Source organism: Platichthys flesus, chromosome 5 (genome assembly GCF_949316205.1).
Source record: "Platichthys flesus chromosome 5, fPlaFle2.1, whole genome shotgun sequence".
In the NCBI taxonomy this organism is placed as follows: Eukaryota; Metazoa; Chordata; class Actinopteri; order Pleuronectiformes; family Pleuronectidae; genus Platichthys; species Platichthys flesus.
In genome coordinates this window covers 24,889,807-24,907,590 of record NC_084949.1, presented here as the reverse complement: position 1 = coordinate 24,907,590, position 17,784 = coordinate 24,889,807, and the positions used below count along the sequence as shown (strand labels likewise).

The 17,784-nt window shown below is 43.8% G+C and overlaps 2 protein-coding genes across 3 annotated transcripts; both read right to left on the bottom strand.

Moving 5' to 3' along the window:
* Nucleotides 1-77: 77 nt before the first annotated feature.
* soul5l (heme-binding protein soul5, like) lies at nucleotides 78-5,624 on the bottom strand. Its single transcript, XM_062387038.1, has 7 exons — nucleotides 5,485-5,624; nucleotides 4,203-4,262; nucleotides 3,431-3,512; nucleotides 3,202-3,322; nucleotides 2,977-3,116; nucleotides 1,651-1,814; nucleotides 78-1,539 (listed from the first exon to the last, which is right to left on the bottom strand). Coding segments are annotated over exons 1-7 (1,053 nt in total). The 5' UTR covers nucleotides 5,487-5,624; the 3' UTR covers nucleotides 78-1,055.
* Nucleotides 5,625-7,192: 1,568 nt separating this feature from the next.
* Nucleotides 7,193-14,892, bottom strand: LOC133953868 (protein GPR108). 2 transcript variants are annotated; one of them, XM_062388014.1, is made up of 18 exons: nucleotides 14,503-14,890; nucleotides 14,086-14,208; nucleotides 13,290-13,340; nucleotides 13,066-13,160; nucleotides 12,747-12,817; nucleotides 12,394-12,632; nucleotides 12,249-12,311; nucleotides 12,065-12,166; nucleotides 11,850-11,983; nucleotides 11,468-11,543; nucleotides 11,254-11,327; nucleotides 11,054-11,171; nucleotides 10,834-10,964; nucleotides 10,647-10,690; nucleotides 10,513-10,562; nucleotides 10,215-10,298; nucleotides 9,601-9,722; nucleotides 7,193-8,759 (listed from the first exon to the last, which is right to left on the bottom strand). In XM_062388014.1, the coding sequence occupies exons 1-18, from the start codon at nucleotides 14,596-14,598 to the stop codon at nucleotides 8,672-8,674; spliced, it is 1,761 nt and encodes a 586-aa protein (XP_062243998.1). In that variant the 5' UTR covers nucleotides 14,599-14,890; the 3' UTR covers nucleotides 7,193-8,671. The 2 variants fall into 2 exon arrangements, with proteins under 2 accessions (XP_062243998.1, XP_062243996.1); XM_062388012.1 differs by having other exon boundaries at nucleotides 10,513-10,690; nucleotides 14,503-14,892.
* Between the last annotated feature and the right edge of the window lie 2,892 nt (nucleotides 14,893-17,784).

Genomic DNA, 17,784 nt, shown 5'->3' with positions numbered 1-17,784 from the left:
TTATTTCTCTATATTTTCAATTAAGGATTGTCCTGGTAAATCAAGGCTATAGACACAAACAACACAATGAGTCCAACGAGGGTTTGTTATGTGTTTTTATTGCACTTTCCTCAGAACATACAGTGTTCATCCTACTCAGCAGTTTGTACAGAATCCAACCGATGAGACTTTTATTGCATCGGTTCTCTCAGCTGTGATTCTTTGGGATCTTTGGATCAGTTCAAAGATTGGTGATATTATTAGGAAGTGACTTGGATTCAGTTTTATGTTTTAATCAAACATTCAAATCAGTGACTCTGGATGAAGATACAAATCAAGCATAAGTTATACTTTTATATTCATATATATTTATTAAATTCTTGGTGCCCAAAAAATCTGATCTGAAAACGAAACAATAACAATAATATAGACGTAAATTTTTAAATAAATATTAATTATAAGAAGTGTTACTTTGAAAAATCGAATAAGATATAGTATTAAATAGAGCAGTACAGTTTTAGTACCTTTGTTTACGTCTGCACCAAAGATCCCAATGAATGTAATGATTTATAATGATGTTGCCACGTTTCATGAAAACAACTGACGAGAAGCTCAATGGAGAAATGAAGCTTAATAACAATCATAGTTAACAACAGCATAGAAACACGGTAAAGTTTACTCTGATAAAATGACCTAACGAGGTTTGTCACATTTTATTAATCATGATATTATTACACACAGGTTTCCATTAAAGTTATAATAGTGGAGTTGGGTTTTAAACGGATGATGAGCAGACGTCTCTCTGTCTCTCTCTCTCACTCTCTCTCTCTCTCTCTCTCTCTCTCCTGCCATCACACTTCACACAGGAACTGTCTAACTTTCTGACTAACACCTACTTGATCCTAAATGGCTTGGGTTTGCTGATGCACGAAGCTGCAGGTGCAAAGCTGTGATACAACATATAGTGAATTACGCAAAGAGGAGTTAGTGAGACACACAGGAATAGAGATATTTTTTTCTACTTAGACTCCATGTTAATATACCTGGGACCAGCTCACAGACGAACATGGAGGTTGTTACTGAGCGTTGTCTGGCTCCACCGCGGGGCTGCTGTCAGTCTGTGGGTCCTCGGAGCTGTGGGCCGTGCTGTTCCACAGGGCAGCGTCCGACAGGGGCTCCAGGGAGGGGGTCGCGGTGTCGGCGTCGGAAGAGTTGGTCGTTGGGTCCAGTGGGATCTGGACGGTGGTGGGAGGATGGCCGGCGTCCGTGGGCAGGTGGGATGAGGGACTGGGAGGAAGGTCGGATGGGGTGAGAGCGGGAGGGTCAGACGGCGCTGGTGACGAGGAGTTGGCCGCCGTGGAGGAGGAGGAGTTGGAGGGGGGGAGTGCGGGGGAGTCGGAGAGTGTGTGAGGGAGAGGGTCGGACGGAGGGAGTGTGGGCGAGTCGGTCAGGGTCGCCCTGGGTGTGTGAGGGGGGGTCGGCTCCTTTGGATCCGTGCAAACAGGCTCCCCCTCGGCCACATACCACACCTCGTTGTGCCTGTTCAACAACTTCAAGGGACTGGACACACACATAAACACAAACACACAAAAAGAGTGAGGAAGAGGAGGACAAGAATGTGAAAAAGTCATAAGGAACGAGAGTAAAGGAGAGGAAGGATGCAGTTCAAACCTGTCGTAGCCGACTCCGTAGTGGTAGCTGTGGTTGTACGAGGCTCGGACTCTCTGCAGCTCTTTGGTCAGCATGTGGGACTGAAGCCGGGAGGTGACCGACAGCATCCAGCCTCCGTAGCTCCTCACGTACACGTCCATCTCCGGCATCTCCGTGAAATACAGCTGTCGTAGAAACACAGACGCATCGTCAGCAAACAACATGCGTCACGTCCACAGAGAAATAAAACAACATGAATTCTCGTCCTCGTGCAGAATGTGAAGACAAAAAGACACAAAAACAGAAAATGTATTGTCTATCAAACCATAAATATTGTAGGAAAATATATTGACTCAGTGACTGAAAGATTTTAAAACTAAAAATCAACCAAAATTTAAGTTAACAGACACTTAACCCTAACCCAATATTTTATTTATTGATTTATTGATTCAGCTTTGGCTCTTTAAATAACTCTTTAAAACATTCTCTTTTAACTTTGTAATGTTCCGTAATAATGAATCAATCACTGGAAGAAAATAAGATGTGACACTGGATAATAACTGGAGAAGAAGGACGTTTCTGCACCGTGTCAGATGAATAAAACAGATCCAGCACAGACTATGGATTATGAAATCATAAAACAGCTCAGTGGCTTTAACGATGCATCACAATCTATTTCTGTTCTGCTGAGTGAGAGCAGCCGAGCAGGCAGAACTAAAAACTGTGAACTCATCAATGCTCTCCATCGATCGACAAACAAAACACCACCGGTCAGATTACACACGGCTAAAAGGAGGATAAAAGCAATTGACTCTTCATTCCTCCTCGTCCCTCCTCGTCCCTCCTCATTCCTCCTCGTCACTCCTCATTCCTCCTCATCCCTCCTCGTCCCTCCTCTTCCCTCTTCATTCCTCCTTGTCCCTCCTCATTCCTCCTCATCCCTCCTCATCCCTCCTCGTCCCTCCTCTTCCCTCTTCATTCCTCCTCGTCCCTCATCATTCCTCCTCATCCCTCCTCATCCCTCCTCGTCCCTCCTCTTTCCTCTTCATTCCTCCTCGTCCCTCATCATTCCTCCTCATTCCTCCTCATTCCTCCTCATCCTTCCTCATCCCTCCTCATTCCTCCTCATCCCTCCTAGTCCCTCCTCTTCCCTCTTCATTCCTCCTCGTCCCTCCTCATTCCTCCTCATTCGTCCTCATCCCTCCTCATTCGTCCTCATTCCTCCTCGTCCCTCTTCATTCCTCCTCATTCCTCCTCATTCCTCCTCATTCGTCCTCATCCCTCCTCATTTGTCCTCATTCCTCCTTGTCCCTCCTCATCCCTCGGTAGCTCCGGGGCTCAGCTCACCTTGTCACAGGTGGGTGCGGGGGGTTTGTCCTGGTAGGCGGCCGGCAGCGGGAAGCTCAGCGTGTAGATCGCCGGCTCCCACATCCTGGTCTCCTCTGGGATCTTGACCAGGACAGGAGCAGTCATGTCCATCTGGACGCCTGTAAACACACATGACACACATATGAGACACACACACACACACATTACCCTGAGGCTGGTGTTCCTCTCCAGTGATGTCCTCACCTCCATCATTGGCTCCAGTTATATACTGGAAAAGTCTCCTGAAAGCCATGGCTGCACCCACTCCCATGAAATACGCTTCGGCATCAGTGGACACCCAACGTGTGGGGCTGTAGTGTCGCACCTGAACACACAAACACACACACACACACACACACACACGTTAAAGATGGGGATAAGAGAGCAGAGCAGTGTCAGAAGAGCTTGATGGACAGGTAACTGGTTCACTCACCTCATATTCATCTGTTTTGCAGACGAGCTCAAACTGGAGACATTCCTTTGACTCTGTGCAGAAGCTGTTGTTGGAGCTCGGCCTGTAACAGAGGGAGGATTCTGTATTTTAAGGTCAGATCACTATTAGTGTCGGAACAAATTGTCAAATGCTGTTGAAGAAAGATCTTCTGCGCAGATGTTAGATGAAGATGGAGCCTCAGATCTTACTTGAAAGTATATGTATGAGTTTATTCCAACATGGATCTATTAACAGAGACGATTATTGGTCTAAGGCTCAAACCAAAAAGTACTTAGAAGTACTACAGAAGCATTTCAGTATAATACCGATGGATCAGAGGGAACCGATGCACTGTAAGTTAGTTATCCTTGTGAGATACAGACTGTGAAATAGGCAACAGCTAAAATAATATACATATGTGTAAATATATATATATAAAATATACATTTTCCTAATATCATAACCACAAATGTTGTATCAAAATGTCTCATCCCTGTACCAAAGAGCAACTTGTGGGGATTTTACTATAGAGAAGTACTACATGGCCAAAAGGCCTTCAGTTTTTTTATCTGAATTGTCAACAAACATTGAAGTGTCATCAGCATTTTTAATGACTTAACAGTTTTCAGATTTCAGCTTTGTCCTTGGAGCTGTTCTTTGTCCCGAAGGCTGGAGGCGCCACCTAGTGGCCGGATTGTTTTCAGCGATCACCTGAATAACGGGGATCATCCATAGGGTTCATCACACTTCGGGCTTTGCAGTGTCAACTTACCCAACACTTCCTCCGGCCGAAGCCACGAGGGCCAGGAACGCGAACACTGGGGTGAAAGTCCTGAGGAAGAACACACACACAGAGAAATCACACACTTTGAGAAATGAGGCGATTGATGAACTGAAGCTCAGACAAATTGATACACACAAGGAAACAACGTCACTCTTCATTTGAGACGCTCTACTGGCGGATACATTTAAACGTTTAAAACCTCAAAGCTCAAAGGAAGAAGCTCTCAAAGTTGGAAACAGTTTTTCCTCTCTCCATCACATCTGCAGAAGCTGTGGTTTGTTTGTGGTTTGTGAAATAATCACAAATTCATCTTAATAAAATAAATAAAAACTGTGATTAAAACCTACAAATCTGAGAAAGTGCAGATGTCATGGAACAAGGCTGAAAGCAAAATGTTTCCTTATTGAGTCGTGTGATAGACGTTGGGATGAATGTCAGTGTTTAACCTGTATGTTTGTGACGTCATCATCATTATGATTATCATACCTATTATTATGATTATTGTGAGTATTCTTATCTATATTATCATTATTAATATTACTATTATTATGATTGTGAATACTATTCTTACTAAAAGTCTTATTCTGTGATCAAATTTTTAACAATCTGAAGTTCTCTTTCTAAATAAAGGAACTATTAGAGGGTTTCTTGTAGAAAGATACGGTGTAAATCTTTAATCTGGAGAAACAGCTGCAGGAGACGAGCTGGGATCAGAACGAGCTTCTCGAGTCTGTGTCGGTGCTGCAGACGTGAAACAGGACACGTCCTCCTGCTCGCACTGCACCGCACAGAGGACACTCAGTCAGGCACAGATCTGCTGCATCATCCGCCTCGTGGCTCCTCTCATCCAAAGGCGTTTCGAGGTCACGGAGGAACCGCGTGCACGGTCTCATCTCACCCCCCAGATCAGAGCCCTCGAGACGGATTAACTCCTAACAAACACCCGATTGAGCCCCGGGACCGCTGAGGAGGAATTCAGGTGATTTATGACGGAATGAAATGCTCTAATCCCCGGGACGCGTTCCCACAGAGTCTGTACACGCAGTTTTATCTTTACATTTAATAACCTCATGGGTCAAGATTTCCATGCACGTGCACGAGGGGGGGGGGGGGGGGGGGTGAACGATGACGCAAAACAATGAACTTTATTGTCCATGACGCTGCAGAAAAGTCGCAGCAACGCTGATCAAATATTTATGCTATAAAGAAAACAATCATGTTACGTTTGTGATATTAATTAAAAGCAGAAGAAATAAGCTGTGGTACTCACATGAGTGCAGGGAGGAAGAGGAGGAGGAGGAGGAGCGGGCTGGATGGAGACTGCAGTCTGATCCGGGGCTCGGTTACTGCGGACTGCGGAGAGCACAGGAGGAGGGAGGGGCTGAGCCGGCACCAGCACTGACATCACCGACTGGACTGGACCATGTGAAAGAGTCAGGTGATGCTTACCTCTACATATACAGCACTGACATCACCGACTGGACTGGATTATATGAATGAGTCTTGTGGTGCTAACCTCTACAGATGTGCAGCACTGACACCACAGACTGGACTGGACCATATGAAAGAGTCTGGTGATGCTTACCTTTACAGATGTGCAGCACTGACATCACAGACTGGACTGGACCATGTGAAAGAGTCAGGTGATGCTTACCTCTACATATACAGCACTGACATCACCGACTGGACTGAACCATATGAATGAGTCTGGTGAAACTTACCTCTACAGATATGCAGCACTGACACCACAGACTGGACTGAACCATATGAATGAGTCTGGTGACACTTACCTCTACAGATGTGAAGCACTGACGCCACAGACTGGACTGAACCATATGAATGAGTCTGGTGAAACTTACCTCTACAGATATGCAGCACTGACACCACAGACTGGACTGAACCATATGAATGAGTCTGGTGACACTCACCTCTACAGATGTGCAACACTGACACCACAGATCTGATAATCAAACAGGGGAAGATGAAGATGCTGAGGACAAGGTTTAACTCCCTCCTCACGTGGTTCACTTGTCATCTGCACCACACCATGTATAATTTGTATATACTCAATACAATACGAATATATGAGCTGTACTTTAAGTTATAATTGGAAGTTTACTATCTCTGTATTTGTAATTTTACTTCCTTGACATTTTCACAAGTTCTTCAAGGATTAAAAAGTATTATCTCTGAGGATTTCCAGGTTGTTTGCATAATTTTGTGAAGCCTGTGGTTTAGGTTAATTATCAGTAGGGGGCAAAGCAGAGCTTCCAGCGATCAATGGTTTTAATTATCTGTTGATCAACCACTTATTTAGTCAATAAATGCATGAGGTGTGTGGACTGTAGAGTATCAGCATGTAAGGGACCAAATGTGACGTTTAATCCAAAACCTCAACATATTAAAATCACTATGGATAAGAGTTGAAAAGAAGAAGCATTCTATTGGGAACATTGACCTTGAATTTAACATTTTGCTATTTTTTCTTTAAGAATTACATGGGATGATTAACATCTCATTAAACTTCCTTCTTAGTTTGGCTTATGTCCTATACATTAACATGGAGGAGGCCTGAGTTATGACCTTTACCTGCAGCATGAGCAGTGATTGAGATGCTTTCACTTCATCTTTGAGATCAGTCTATAATCTCTGGTCAGACAGAGATGTCCATGAGACGCTAAATGATGCAACACATATATCGGCTCTAAACCACTTATATATTTACACTTCTGTCAACGGATGAAGCAAACTAAATATTAAATTATATGAAACTGTCATTTTTACCTTTTGAAAATCTTCAGCTAATCATCTCCCCCCGTTTCCAGTCTTTATGCTAAGCTAACTGCCTCCTAACAGTTGATTCACATTTAATGCAGGCTAGTGGTATCAGTTCCAAGTGTCAGAGTGAATTCACAAAGGCATTAAAAAGGTTAAATGAAAACAGAGCTTTGAGACACACGTGCCTGATACGACTCGACTTGAGATCTTTCCAGAACACCAGCTTTATTGTGACAGTTCACACAAACAGCTTCCTGTACAAGCACAACACCTCCTCCTCTCATTTGGTTTGTTATGTCTCATCATCGGGAGCCTGGAGTCACAAGGACAGTCTGCCAGCACTGAGCAGCTCGCTCGCCCCTGTGCAGGAGTGAGTGAGTTAGGGAGTGTGGGTAAATCTCAGTAGTCTTTCATCGATTCCGCCAGTCCCCCCCCCCCCCAAGTCTGTTAAAAGGAATCAAAAACTCTTGTCTATAACGCGTCTATGCAGTTCTTATCAAAGTGTTATGTGCCTGCTTTCGTATCAACAAATTATTTACACATGGCCACCTACGCCCCCCCCCCCCTCCCCGGGCTGCACACGTTTTCTGATCTTTCACGAAACCAATAAGTCGTCAATAATTAATAAAACAAGCTTCACATCAAGAGCAGAAAAAAAAACGAAAAAGGTAAAAACCAAAAGCAGATGAAATCAAAAATGATCAGTTAGGTCCCCTCCCTGCGCAGATCGGCACAGAACGGCCAAACATGAAGAGAAAACAAGGCTGTGGTTGAACAGGGGAGGGTGGGGGGGGCACTGCTCTGGTTATTTAAGAAACTGACCCAAGGTCCACACGTTGAGTCGACCTCAACCACTAAAGCACTAATTTACAGCAGCGGTCCACATGACGGACTCGCACCACGCCAGCATAAACAATAATACTGAAACAGAACCTTTCAATATGCAAATAAGTCCATATATTGAAATATACAATAGTTTACACCCTTAAATATATATTTCAATATACAAATCAAATATATAAAAACGTAACATATTGTGGGTTTGCGGTTCTGAAGCCATATAATAACCAATCAGTGAGTCCTGGCTGCGTGGGGGAACACGATGCATGTTTTAACTTTATACTGATTAGCCTGTTACCTGAGTTTCAGGCTAATGTCTCCAAAAAAGAATGGATGTGTTCCCCTCATTCACACACGTGAACTCACAGCACACACCAACAGGTAAAGTACCGTTTAAATAGCCAATACAAACACACCTGAAAGCAAGTCTCTCTAAAATGATAATTATCTTTGGGGAGAGATAGAGAAAGGGGAATTGGGGGGGGGATACAGAGAGAGAAAGGCGCGAAAGAGAGATGGAAACAGTAAAGAACATCACAGCTCATTTCCATATCTCCTCATGTGGCAGGAGCTCGTCGCCTCATGAAACCGTTCAGAGTCTTTTTTTGTTTGTTTTGTTTGATTTTTCTTTTTTTCTTTGCATAGCCAGACACCGGACGCGTCTCCTCTCTGGAAGCACGGCCCCTTTTATTTATTTAAAAACTCTTGCCACGACGCAGGAGTTTCAAAGTGATAGCTGTCAACGTGGGTGGAGTGCCTTGGTCCATGTGCATCCCTTCAAACCAGGCTGGTCTGGGGGATGTGTTCTGTGGGTCCATCCAACAGATGCGGCGTCCCGCTCACAAGGTCGACTCCCTCTGGCGCTCGCGCCCGTTCGACGTCTTCTTCACGTTGGAAATCCCCTCCAGAGCCCCGGACTCAGTCACTCTGCACAGGGAGGAAAGCAGAGAGCAGCAACTGGGGATGAGCAAGGACATCAGTACCTGTATCTGGTCAACCAACTAAATGATCCATACAAGACATGAACCGGAAGTGGGCGTGGCTTAAACAGGAAGCCGGTGTTTTAAGTGTGACATGAATATGGGTCTGTTTACAGAACAGCTTTAGTATTGAGCTTCAGATCAAGTTTTTGATAACAATAAGTTAAGACAAGTTTTTTTTACAAGTATATATATAGTCACTGAATCAATGAAGACAACACATGCAGTATTAAGAAGTATTCAGTAAAATGCAGGAATTTGCATTAATTTTTTTCACAAAAGGGTTATAAGGCTGATAAAAAGCATTGTTAGACAAAGTGCAGCGGACACAGGCTTAGCAAATAAACCATGATGCATATGAAGCATGTGACTTATTATTCATTAAATGTTAAACTGGACAGAGGGAAAAAGGAAAGACGAAACATCAGATCTATGAGGAGCATTAGGAAGAGTAATGTTACTCAAATTAATATTTGATAAAACATAAATGTTGTATTTCTATTGTGTCTTCCACTTTTGTTTTGATTGTTCGACGTCTGACTCCTGCTTTCATCACGTCATCTTGTTCTGTAATGGTCTTGTGACAACTAAGTGGAGAATTGCAACAACTTCTAATTCACAACAAGGTCACGGTTCATTTGTGTTTGCTGGTTTACTGGAAATTCTGTTAAAACATTTGATGGAACCTGGTTACTGCTGTATAAAGACGGCTACAGATTAAAGGAGGGACAGAGGAAGGTTCAGAGGATGAGGTGGAGGGAAGGACTCATGCAGACGTGTGCACTTACACTTCGTCCATCTCGTTGTCCTCCTCGTCCTGGGGAAGCTGCAGGTACGGGTTGTTGGATGCCGGTCGGAACTTGTAGCCCGTCAACACAAAAAAGATCAGAGTGGACACTTCTACCAGAAACTGGAAAAACACAGATGAGAGAGTGGGTGTTTAGTGACAGATGGTAGGAATGTTGTGTAATGTGTGTGTGCCAATATCGAAAAGATTTACACTCCTCACAGTCCGAGTTCAGCTGCCAATTTTTTTATCAGAATTAAAAAGCTTCTACACAACAAACATGCAAGTAAACTCCATATAACTGGAATTATACCCAAGGCTCTGTCAGTGTTTCTATATACGAAAAGGTTTGTGTATCCTGCAGCATTTTCTACTTCCACCTATATGCTAATATTCAAGCAAATGGAACTGGGGCACACACACACACACACACACACTTGTGTCAACCCACCGACAACCACTGGTTTGTGAATTTCTGTTTTGAAGCCTCAACATGTGACCAATGCACAAATCAACCACGGAAACAAACAGACAGCTTGAAGCATTTAGAGCCTGATGGCAGCTTAAAGTCTCATAAAGTAATAAAGTCAGTTTCATGGTAGATGACTATCTTACCTCGTAGCACCACTGCCACTGGAAAGGCATGGTGACCTTGAGCAGAATGGCTATGATCCTCGTGAAGTAGATGTAACACACAATCTGAAAAGAAGAGAACAGGGTTTTCAGAAACTGTACATGGTTGGTTGTCTAAAGCTTAAAACCAATATAACTGAATTCTTTCTTTTATCTGCAACACCACAAAAAGCTTCAGTATTCAGTGCAGTACACAACAAGTGTCAGCTTATGGTGTTGTTGGCAGTTGTTTGACAGATGATGGACGGATGTCGGGAGGTAGGGTGGAACTTCCTCTTACCATCACATAGTAATGCCGGAAGAGCTTGAGCTTCTCCAAATTCATGGCAGCTGAAAAAGAAGTGTTAGAAGTAAATGACCAGCTCGACATTAAACCTGATGAATGATGACTTGACTGGTGATCGAGTCTCGTACCTTTGCCGTCGATGCTGGAAGCTTCCTGGAGATGACGGATCGACCTGTAAAGACAAATGTGTTGGACGTTAACTGAGGTTCAGGTCTGAAAACAGCTTCTATGGAAACAGCCAGATGCTTGTACACTAATGGGCTTTTACTAGGGAAACTGAAACCAACTAGATGAACCATGCACACACACACTGACCAGACAACAGGGAAGAGAATGGCTCCACAGCAGATGAGGTCAACCAGAAAGAGGATCTCCTTCCACAGGTAGTATTCACTGGAGCCTTCCTCTGTCGACTCGATGATGATGTAGGCAACGTTAGCCAGAACCTGGAGGACCACAGAAGAGTCGGTCACTGAGTCAAACCCACTGAATGTTACACAACTCCACACAGCTGCTGGTTCTCAAGCACACGCACCTGCAGGGGGATGACGATCATGAAGATCTTCTTCTCCTTGTCGGACAGGATGTATTTCACGAAGGCCCAGCCGGTGCCGATCAGTGCCAGTGTGATGAAGAGGAGAGCCCCTTTGAGCCTGGAGACACGGTGATAGGGTCAGTGGTTAGATGTATTTAACAAAGAGACTTCCTTTCACACCCTGGAGAGAGTGTACTTACAGATGTGTGATGTAATACATGACAGCCCAGCCTTCGATTGGATGCCCCTCGGTGTTGATGAAGTAAAAGTTGATCTGAGACATGAGGAGAGAATCTTTTTACAAACAGAGTCCTGACGGGTGATGAGCTCCACGAGCAGTTCAAAGACAGAATAAACAGACTTCACAATATAAACAATCAGAATAACGACACAAGAGAAGAGAGAGTTACTCACACTGTGGAAAACCAGTGACGTGGCCTTGGTGAAGGCCAGCGCTGCCATCAGCCAGTGTATCTTAAACACGCTGTACCTGTAAATAAACACACAAAATAATGACTTCTCCATATATAAGGGAATGTTCTAATACCAGCATACAAAACACACACAGGTCTAGTATCACACAGCTTTTAAAATCTGTTGTAAGTGGGTTTCTTTAACTGGTATTGGCCGACAGGCAAAGTACCAGGTGTCAGAATCTGCATTTGAACATCTCCACAGTAGATTCAAAAACATGAGTGTAAACAGTTTGACCACGGAGGCCGCAGAGTCCTGTGGTAACTTTCAATGAGGAAGCTGCCAGATCCTGTGAATCTGATCTCATGTCAGTTCTGTGTACCTGTGCTTCATGAGCGTGTACACCCAGACCATGGCAGCGCAGAAGAACACTCCAGCCATACAGATGTACAGACGGGACAGGGGGATTTCTGCTGCAGACAGGTAGCCGCCCAGGTTCTTCTCCTTCACTTCCACCTGCAGACGAAACACATTCACGGTTCACATGTGCACAGATGTGGCCCAACAACCCCCCCGACTTCAGCACACTCTACTTACAGTGAATGAGTAGGGCAGTTTGAACCCAGGGATCTTGTTCTGGCAGTAGTGGAATTTGAGGCTGTAGAGTCCCTGCGCCAGTGGGCCAATCACCAAGTGGAACTGTGGAGGAGGGACGGAGACTTTCACACAACCGCAGAGCAGATACCATTTCTCCTCTCATCATTAGGAAGGTTGTACTCACACTGAAGTTATAGGAGCCGTTGATTTTGTCCAAAGCTAAAGTCAGTAGCTGGGTCTTCCCCAGCTGAAACAAACAAACAAGATTAGACGTTGATTTCATGAAGCGATCACACACTCACACAGAGACAGACACAAACATTACTCACATCAACTCCACTGTCCTCCTCTTTTGGATCTTCTTCTGGTGCTTTCAAGTCTGTCTTCTCATCCTTCTCCTGATCCACAGCCTTGTCCATTTTGTCCTGGGTTGTCTTGTCATCTGCCTTCTTTACAGTTTCCTCTGGTTTCTCTGCCGTCTTTGCAGTTTCAGCTGGGTTCTTGTCAGTTTCATCTGGGTTCTTTGCAGGATCCATGGGTTCAGGAGCCTGCCTGGTCTTTCTCGTACCTACAGGACATTAAATGTTTAAAGTACAGTTGGTATAAATGTATTCTCTCATTCATTGCGGTGGCATGTGGATGCGACAGGAGGTTAAAGGTGTAAAGTATGACCAACACTGACCTTTAGGCTCTTGGGGCTTTAGCCTGGCTGTCAAGATGTTGTCTTGATCACCTATAGCTTTCACTGTGACACTACAAAAGCACACAACACACACATAAGACATTCAACAATCACATTAGGGAGTCAGTGCACTGAAAGAAACACTTCTGAGGAGATTATCCGGGTCAACAATGTTCACAAGAAGAAAATATCCAGAACACTAGAGTTAGTTGTGGAGACTTTGTGGAGCAGGAGGCAGGAATTCAGTTTTAATTCTGCTGTGAAGTCATTATCATCATTTGCTTTCTCACAGCCTGTATCTGAGAGGATCTTTACAAACCTGAGGGTGTGGATATTGATGAGGAAAAGAATAAGGGGCTCGTCACTTTTGGGCACATCTTCTGTAGTGAGCGGGCATCTCTCCGTCTCCTCTTGCTGAAGAAAAAATTAACACATGAGCAATGCAGCGCACATCATAAATCTGATGCGTCAGTGTCATGCAACACACGGCAGAAATTGTCTCTGAAAGCAAAATTGCACGACTAAGATATTGGATGTACTCACTGTGTAGGACAGGACTCCATTCACACGGGACCTGGAGAGGGTGAAACCCACCTAAACACAGCGTGATAAATGTGATCAGTCAGGAGGAGCATATGATTTTCAGTAAACATATTGCACATTTCACTCCGTCATTCAACTTATGGTCAAATCGGAATTAGACAAAAAAATATCATCAACCCCACGAGCTAGAAAGAAGAATCACTGCACCAATCCAACATCCACTAAAGGATTGACTGGCTAATCTACTCAATAGCATATTCAGTCTCACACCAAACTAACTCATAAGGATCCTGTGACTCTTTTTAAATGATAAAAATTATAGCTTCTAAATTTGTTTCCCTAACTGTCAAAAAACCCACACCACAGGTTGGAAACCGATGTTAAATATAAGTATATACACAGAGAATAATTCATGGATCTTGTTCTATTATCTACTGACCACTGTGCCGATGGAGGGGGGGGGGGGGGGCCTAAACACCATTTCGGCTAAAAACATGGTGAAAATGACGCTGTTTCCAGTTGGATTTGAATATCAGGGCTTACTGACACTTGGATGTCGTTTGTTGTTTACGTATGAAGAATCATTCACCAGTTATTTAAATTGTTTGGATATGGCTGTAACACTGTTCACCCCTGAAGCCCCACAAGTGTTCGGTGGACCCCTCCACGTGCACAGCCGTGAGCAGTCTAGTGTTCAGCTCAATGCAGGAGCGGTGCTAACACGTTCCACCCCCCAAAAACACCTGATTTGAACACGCAATGGTGAAGTGAACTCTTACACACACACAATCCTTACCGGGTGGGTGCTGTAGTTCACCAGCTGCTCGTTGGAGAGGCGCAGGGAAATCAGGTTCACGTCCAGAGTCCCGTTGGCGAAGAAGCCGAAGTTGTTGAGGTCGATGGTGGAACGACTTTCATTCTGCGAGGAGCCAGAATGGAGGATTAACACAGGAGAGCTGAGGCACGACACTTCAGTTAATGAACACGGAACCAGTGATCTTCATACAATACGTCCCCGTCATCTACACGACTCCCTTCTCCATCAATTCACTTCTGATTCGGTTCCACACATCACGACCCCCCCGGTGCAGCTAATTCCAGCGAGCCATCGGGCTAATAAGAACCACTACAACCAGCTAACTCCCCTCCGCGTTAGCCCCCAGAGCTAACACCCACCTAGCTCGAGTCATACCCGCCTGTCCCCTCGACTTACCCGGAGGGTGAGCTTGTGTATCCTCGCGTTGCATCCAGCCAGCAGCAGCAGGAGGAGAAGCCCGGCCAACGCACATCCTCTCCGGGCCGCGGCCATCACCACCACCGGGGGCACTACCTGCTAACGGTCACCTGCGGCTAACACTAAAGCTAATGCTAGCGACAGTTCCTGCCAGATGGCTGACGAGCGAGCTGGCTTAGCGGCCTCGATGGCAGCCGAGGCGGGCGGGTTGTGTCACTGAGGTTCACCGGCTCCCGTGCTGGTTACTGGACCACACCAGTTAATGTCGCGTGTCCCGGCTCCTCCGTGTTATCATCGCGCAGGGAAACAGCCACAGCTAACCACTAGCTCAGAGGGGGCGCTCGCTCACTTCCGGGTCTCTAATCAAGAACAACACAGTGAGCCTAGGAGCGGACGGACACGTCACGGGGCAGCGTGCTGACGTCACTGCCACGGATTCATCAGCAGAAACTTCACGAGAAGAAGAATGTTGAAGTTTCTACGGTGTTGTTTTTATTGTTTAAATGCTAAATACATCCTTATCCACACAGTACTTTCTGTAGAACTATTTTTTTTCAAATCCATAATTACATTTTTTAAATACTTTCATTAAAAACATAAATTGCATCTTCTGTAAATATTTCTTACACTGTATAATAACTAATACGTTTGCTGTGAGATTATGTTTTAAAGATAAAAGACGAAACAATAAATATCTGAATTTTAAAACTTTAAAGGTTGCTCTTTAATTCTAGATCAACCACTTGTGTGTTTATCCTTTTGCATCATGTTGTTATTTGTGTGTTTCGTTATACCCTCTGTTTTCCCGTCTTATGTGTACTTTTTTGTCTGACGTGCCTTTATTGTTCTTAATATATGTCTAGTTGAATAATAATTAAAAACTTCCACCGTCCTGTCTGCACCTTGTGCTTGTCGTCCTTGCTTTTGTCACGTGGGTTGATGTCATGCTTCCGGATCAAAGTGCTCACGTGACTGAACCTCCACGTCGTATAGAACAATCTTCCTTCTCAGATAGGTTGTGTTTGACACGTGGAACTTATTTGTTTTTGTGTAACTCACTGATCACGTTGTTGATTCTTGGATGAAATGAAGATGATGACAGAAGCCTCAGATTTGACTTCTCATGTTCAGCATCACTTTGGACCACAGAGCTTTTTTTTAATCTTCCTAAATGGTTAATAAAAGATTTACTGCTGCTTTATGGCTCAGTTATATACATTGAAGGATCATTATGACCAGAATCTCTGAATTCAAACATGCCACCGACCCAATGTCCTCCAATATAAAAAACAATAAAGAAAAGAACTATAGTAAATAAGGCAGTAATTCATCTTTGGTCCTTTAATAAATGTCACTCCTATCAATGTTTAACACGTTTATACTTCATAAAAGTTACAGGCTACACTTCCTGTTTAGCTGTTGTTTATTCAGCATCAGGTATTTTTGAATTATCTTAAAATGCCCTGAGGATATTTAGTCTGAAAACACCGTCCTGCTCCGTGAGACTTAAAAACAACTTCAGATGTGAACAAGAATAAATTTACAAAGATGTGAAATATGAAAGCTCGTTAATCTTTAATTGGACACAGTTAGTATAAAAATAATTACAGCAATGCCCCCGTGTAAATAATAATAATCCAGTTTCTGTTCTTAAGTATTAATTTCTGTAGGATTTAGTGGCATCTAGTGGTGAGTTTGCCAAGTGCACCCATCTGAGTAACCATACATTGTGCATAAAGATGGACGACATCTCAGCCAAAGCCTCTCGTTTGCCAACTGGTGGCTAGATGCAGTACAAGTCATGAATCCTGCCTCCTCCATGTTGGCAGATGGGACTTAAGAGTCAATCTACACGACAAATTGTATTTACTGAAAGATGGTTTCTGTCATTTTGGTTAGATCTTCTAACCCTGAGGTTATAAGGCGAGTTTGATCCGTCTGTTCTGGGCGACATGGCGGTGCAACAGTGGAAGAGGACTTAAGGTTTCATTATACTGTAACAACAACACAAGGAAAACACCAATGAAAACAAATATGATTATTCAATTTCTGCCAATCATGACTTGTTGATGGTTATATTCCACGATCCAGAGTTGCTCCCGGTGACACTCGGAGCGATGACCACACTTCCCTGCTGAGCGGAAATTGAGGCGGGAGCAGCAGCAGGAGTGGAGGCAGAGGAGGAAGTGGAGGGTGCGGCTGTTTTTCTCTCTGAGGATGAAAAGATACAGATGGAGAGAATCGGTGAAGACACTGGAGAGAAGCTGGTATGAAGGTGAGTTTATGGAATGAATCGTCCACTGCACCTGAGTGAGCGTCCTGTAACTTCTCCGCCTCGCTGTTAAAGTTCATCTTCCTCAGGATGGCAGTGGAGATGTTCACGGCCGACTCTTCGCCGTAGCTTCCAATCATCTGGCTGACAGTGTTTATCCGGGACGCCTTCTCCAGTCGGGACTTGCCAACTGGTTTGCAGCCGTCCAAGACGTCGCTGGAGAGATACCACTGAAAGGTCTTGAAGTCATCCTCGAGGAGCTCCTCCAGAGTCTTCAAGAGCAGCTCTGGAACCAGCATCTCTGCTCACTGCACACACAGAACGTGGGACAGTAGTTTGAGATCAAAAGTTCAACAACACTTGTTTGCTTTGTTAAGGAAGATACACAACAACGATACCCCTCTCCTACTGCTCTGTATGTGGGGTTGTATAGGAGTTCATGTTTGACCCGGGCTGCATCTAACAATTCTTCATTATTACAACAATCTGCCAAATCATTCATTTATTATTTTATCTATATAATGTCTGAACATTTTTAGTTCTGTGGATTTTGTTGAACTGGGCCCGCTTCTAATACTTGGCTGGGAACAAGCATCGTTAGCAGAGTTAAATAAAAATTAACAGATTAATCCTTAATTAACAAGGCCTTTTGAGTTTATCCTCATTCAAGCTCAAGTCGCGTATCATACAATAAGTTTTATAAGTCTGAAAACTTTTTAAATATACAATTTTTCTCTAATTCTGACAATAAACAAATGTTTTCAAAATACAATAGAATAAACCCAAATAATTTCATGAATCAGTGCAGTATCTGAATCTATAGACGCAATTTTACATTTTTTTCAAGTTTACAAACTGCACCTTTACAACTGATTCAAAAAAATAATGCTTATCAGTTGTAAGAATAAACAGGATGTGGAAAACCCTTGACCGCAAATCTGTTGTCTCTCGAATGAAATGTTAAATCTGTGTTTATAAACATTAGTAAA

What these genes read in the sequence shown, in the direction of transcription:
- LOC133953868 (XM_062388012.1), bottom strand. Translation starts at nt 14,598, where the DNA reads ATGGCCGCGGCCCGGAGAGGATGTGCGTTGGCCGGGCTTCTCCTCCTG. An exon ending in AAAGCCCCAAGAGCCTAAAG is followed by an intron (nt 12,633 to 12,746) that starts GTCAGTGTTGGT and finishes AATGTCCTGTAG; the next exon opens with GTACGAGAAAGACCAGGCAG. An exon ending in TACACGCTCATGAAGCACAG is followed by an intron (nt 11,544 to 11,849) that starts GTACACAGAACT and finishes GTTTATTTACAG; the next exon opens with GTACAGCGTGTTTAAGATAC.
- soul5l (XM_062387038.1), bottom strand. An exon ending in TCGGCCGGAGGAAGTGTTGG is followed by an intron (nt 3,513 to 4,202) that starts GTAAGTTGACAC and finishes CCTCTGTTACAG; the next exon opens with GCCGAGCTCCAACAACAGCT. An exon ending in GCAAAACAGATGAATATGAG is followed by an intron (nt 3,323 to 3,430) that starts GTGAGTGAACCA and finishes TTGTGTGTTCAG; the next exon opens with GTGCGACACTACAGCCCCAC.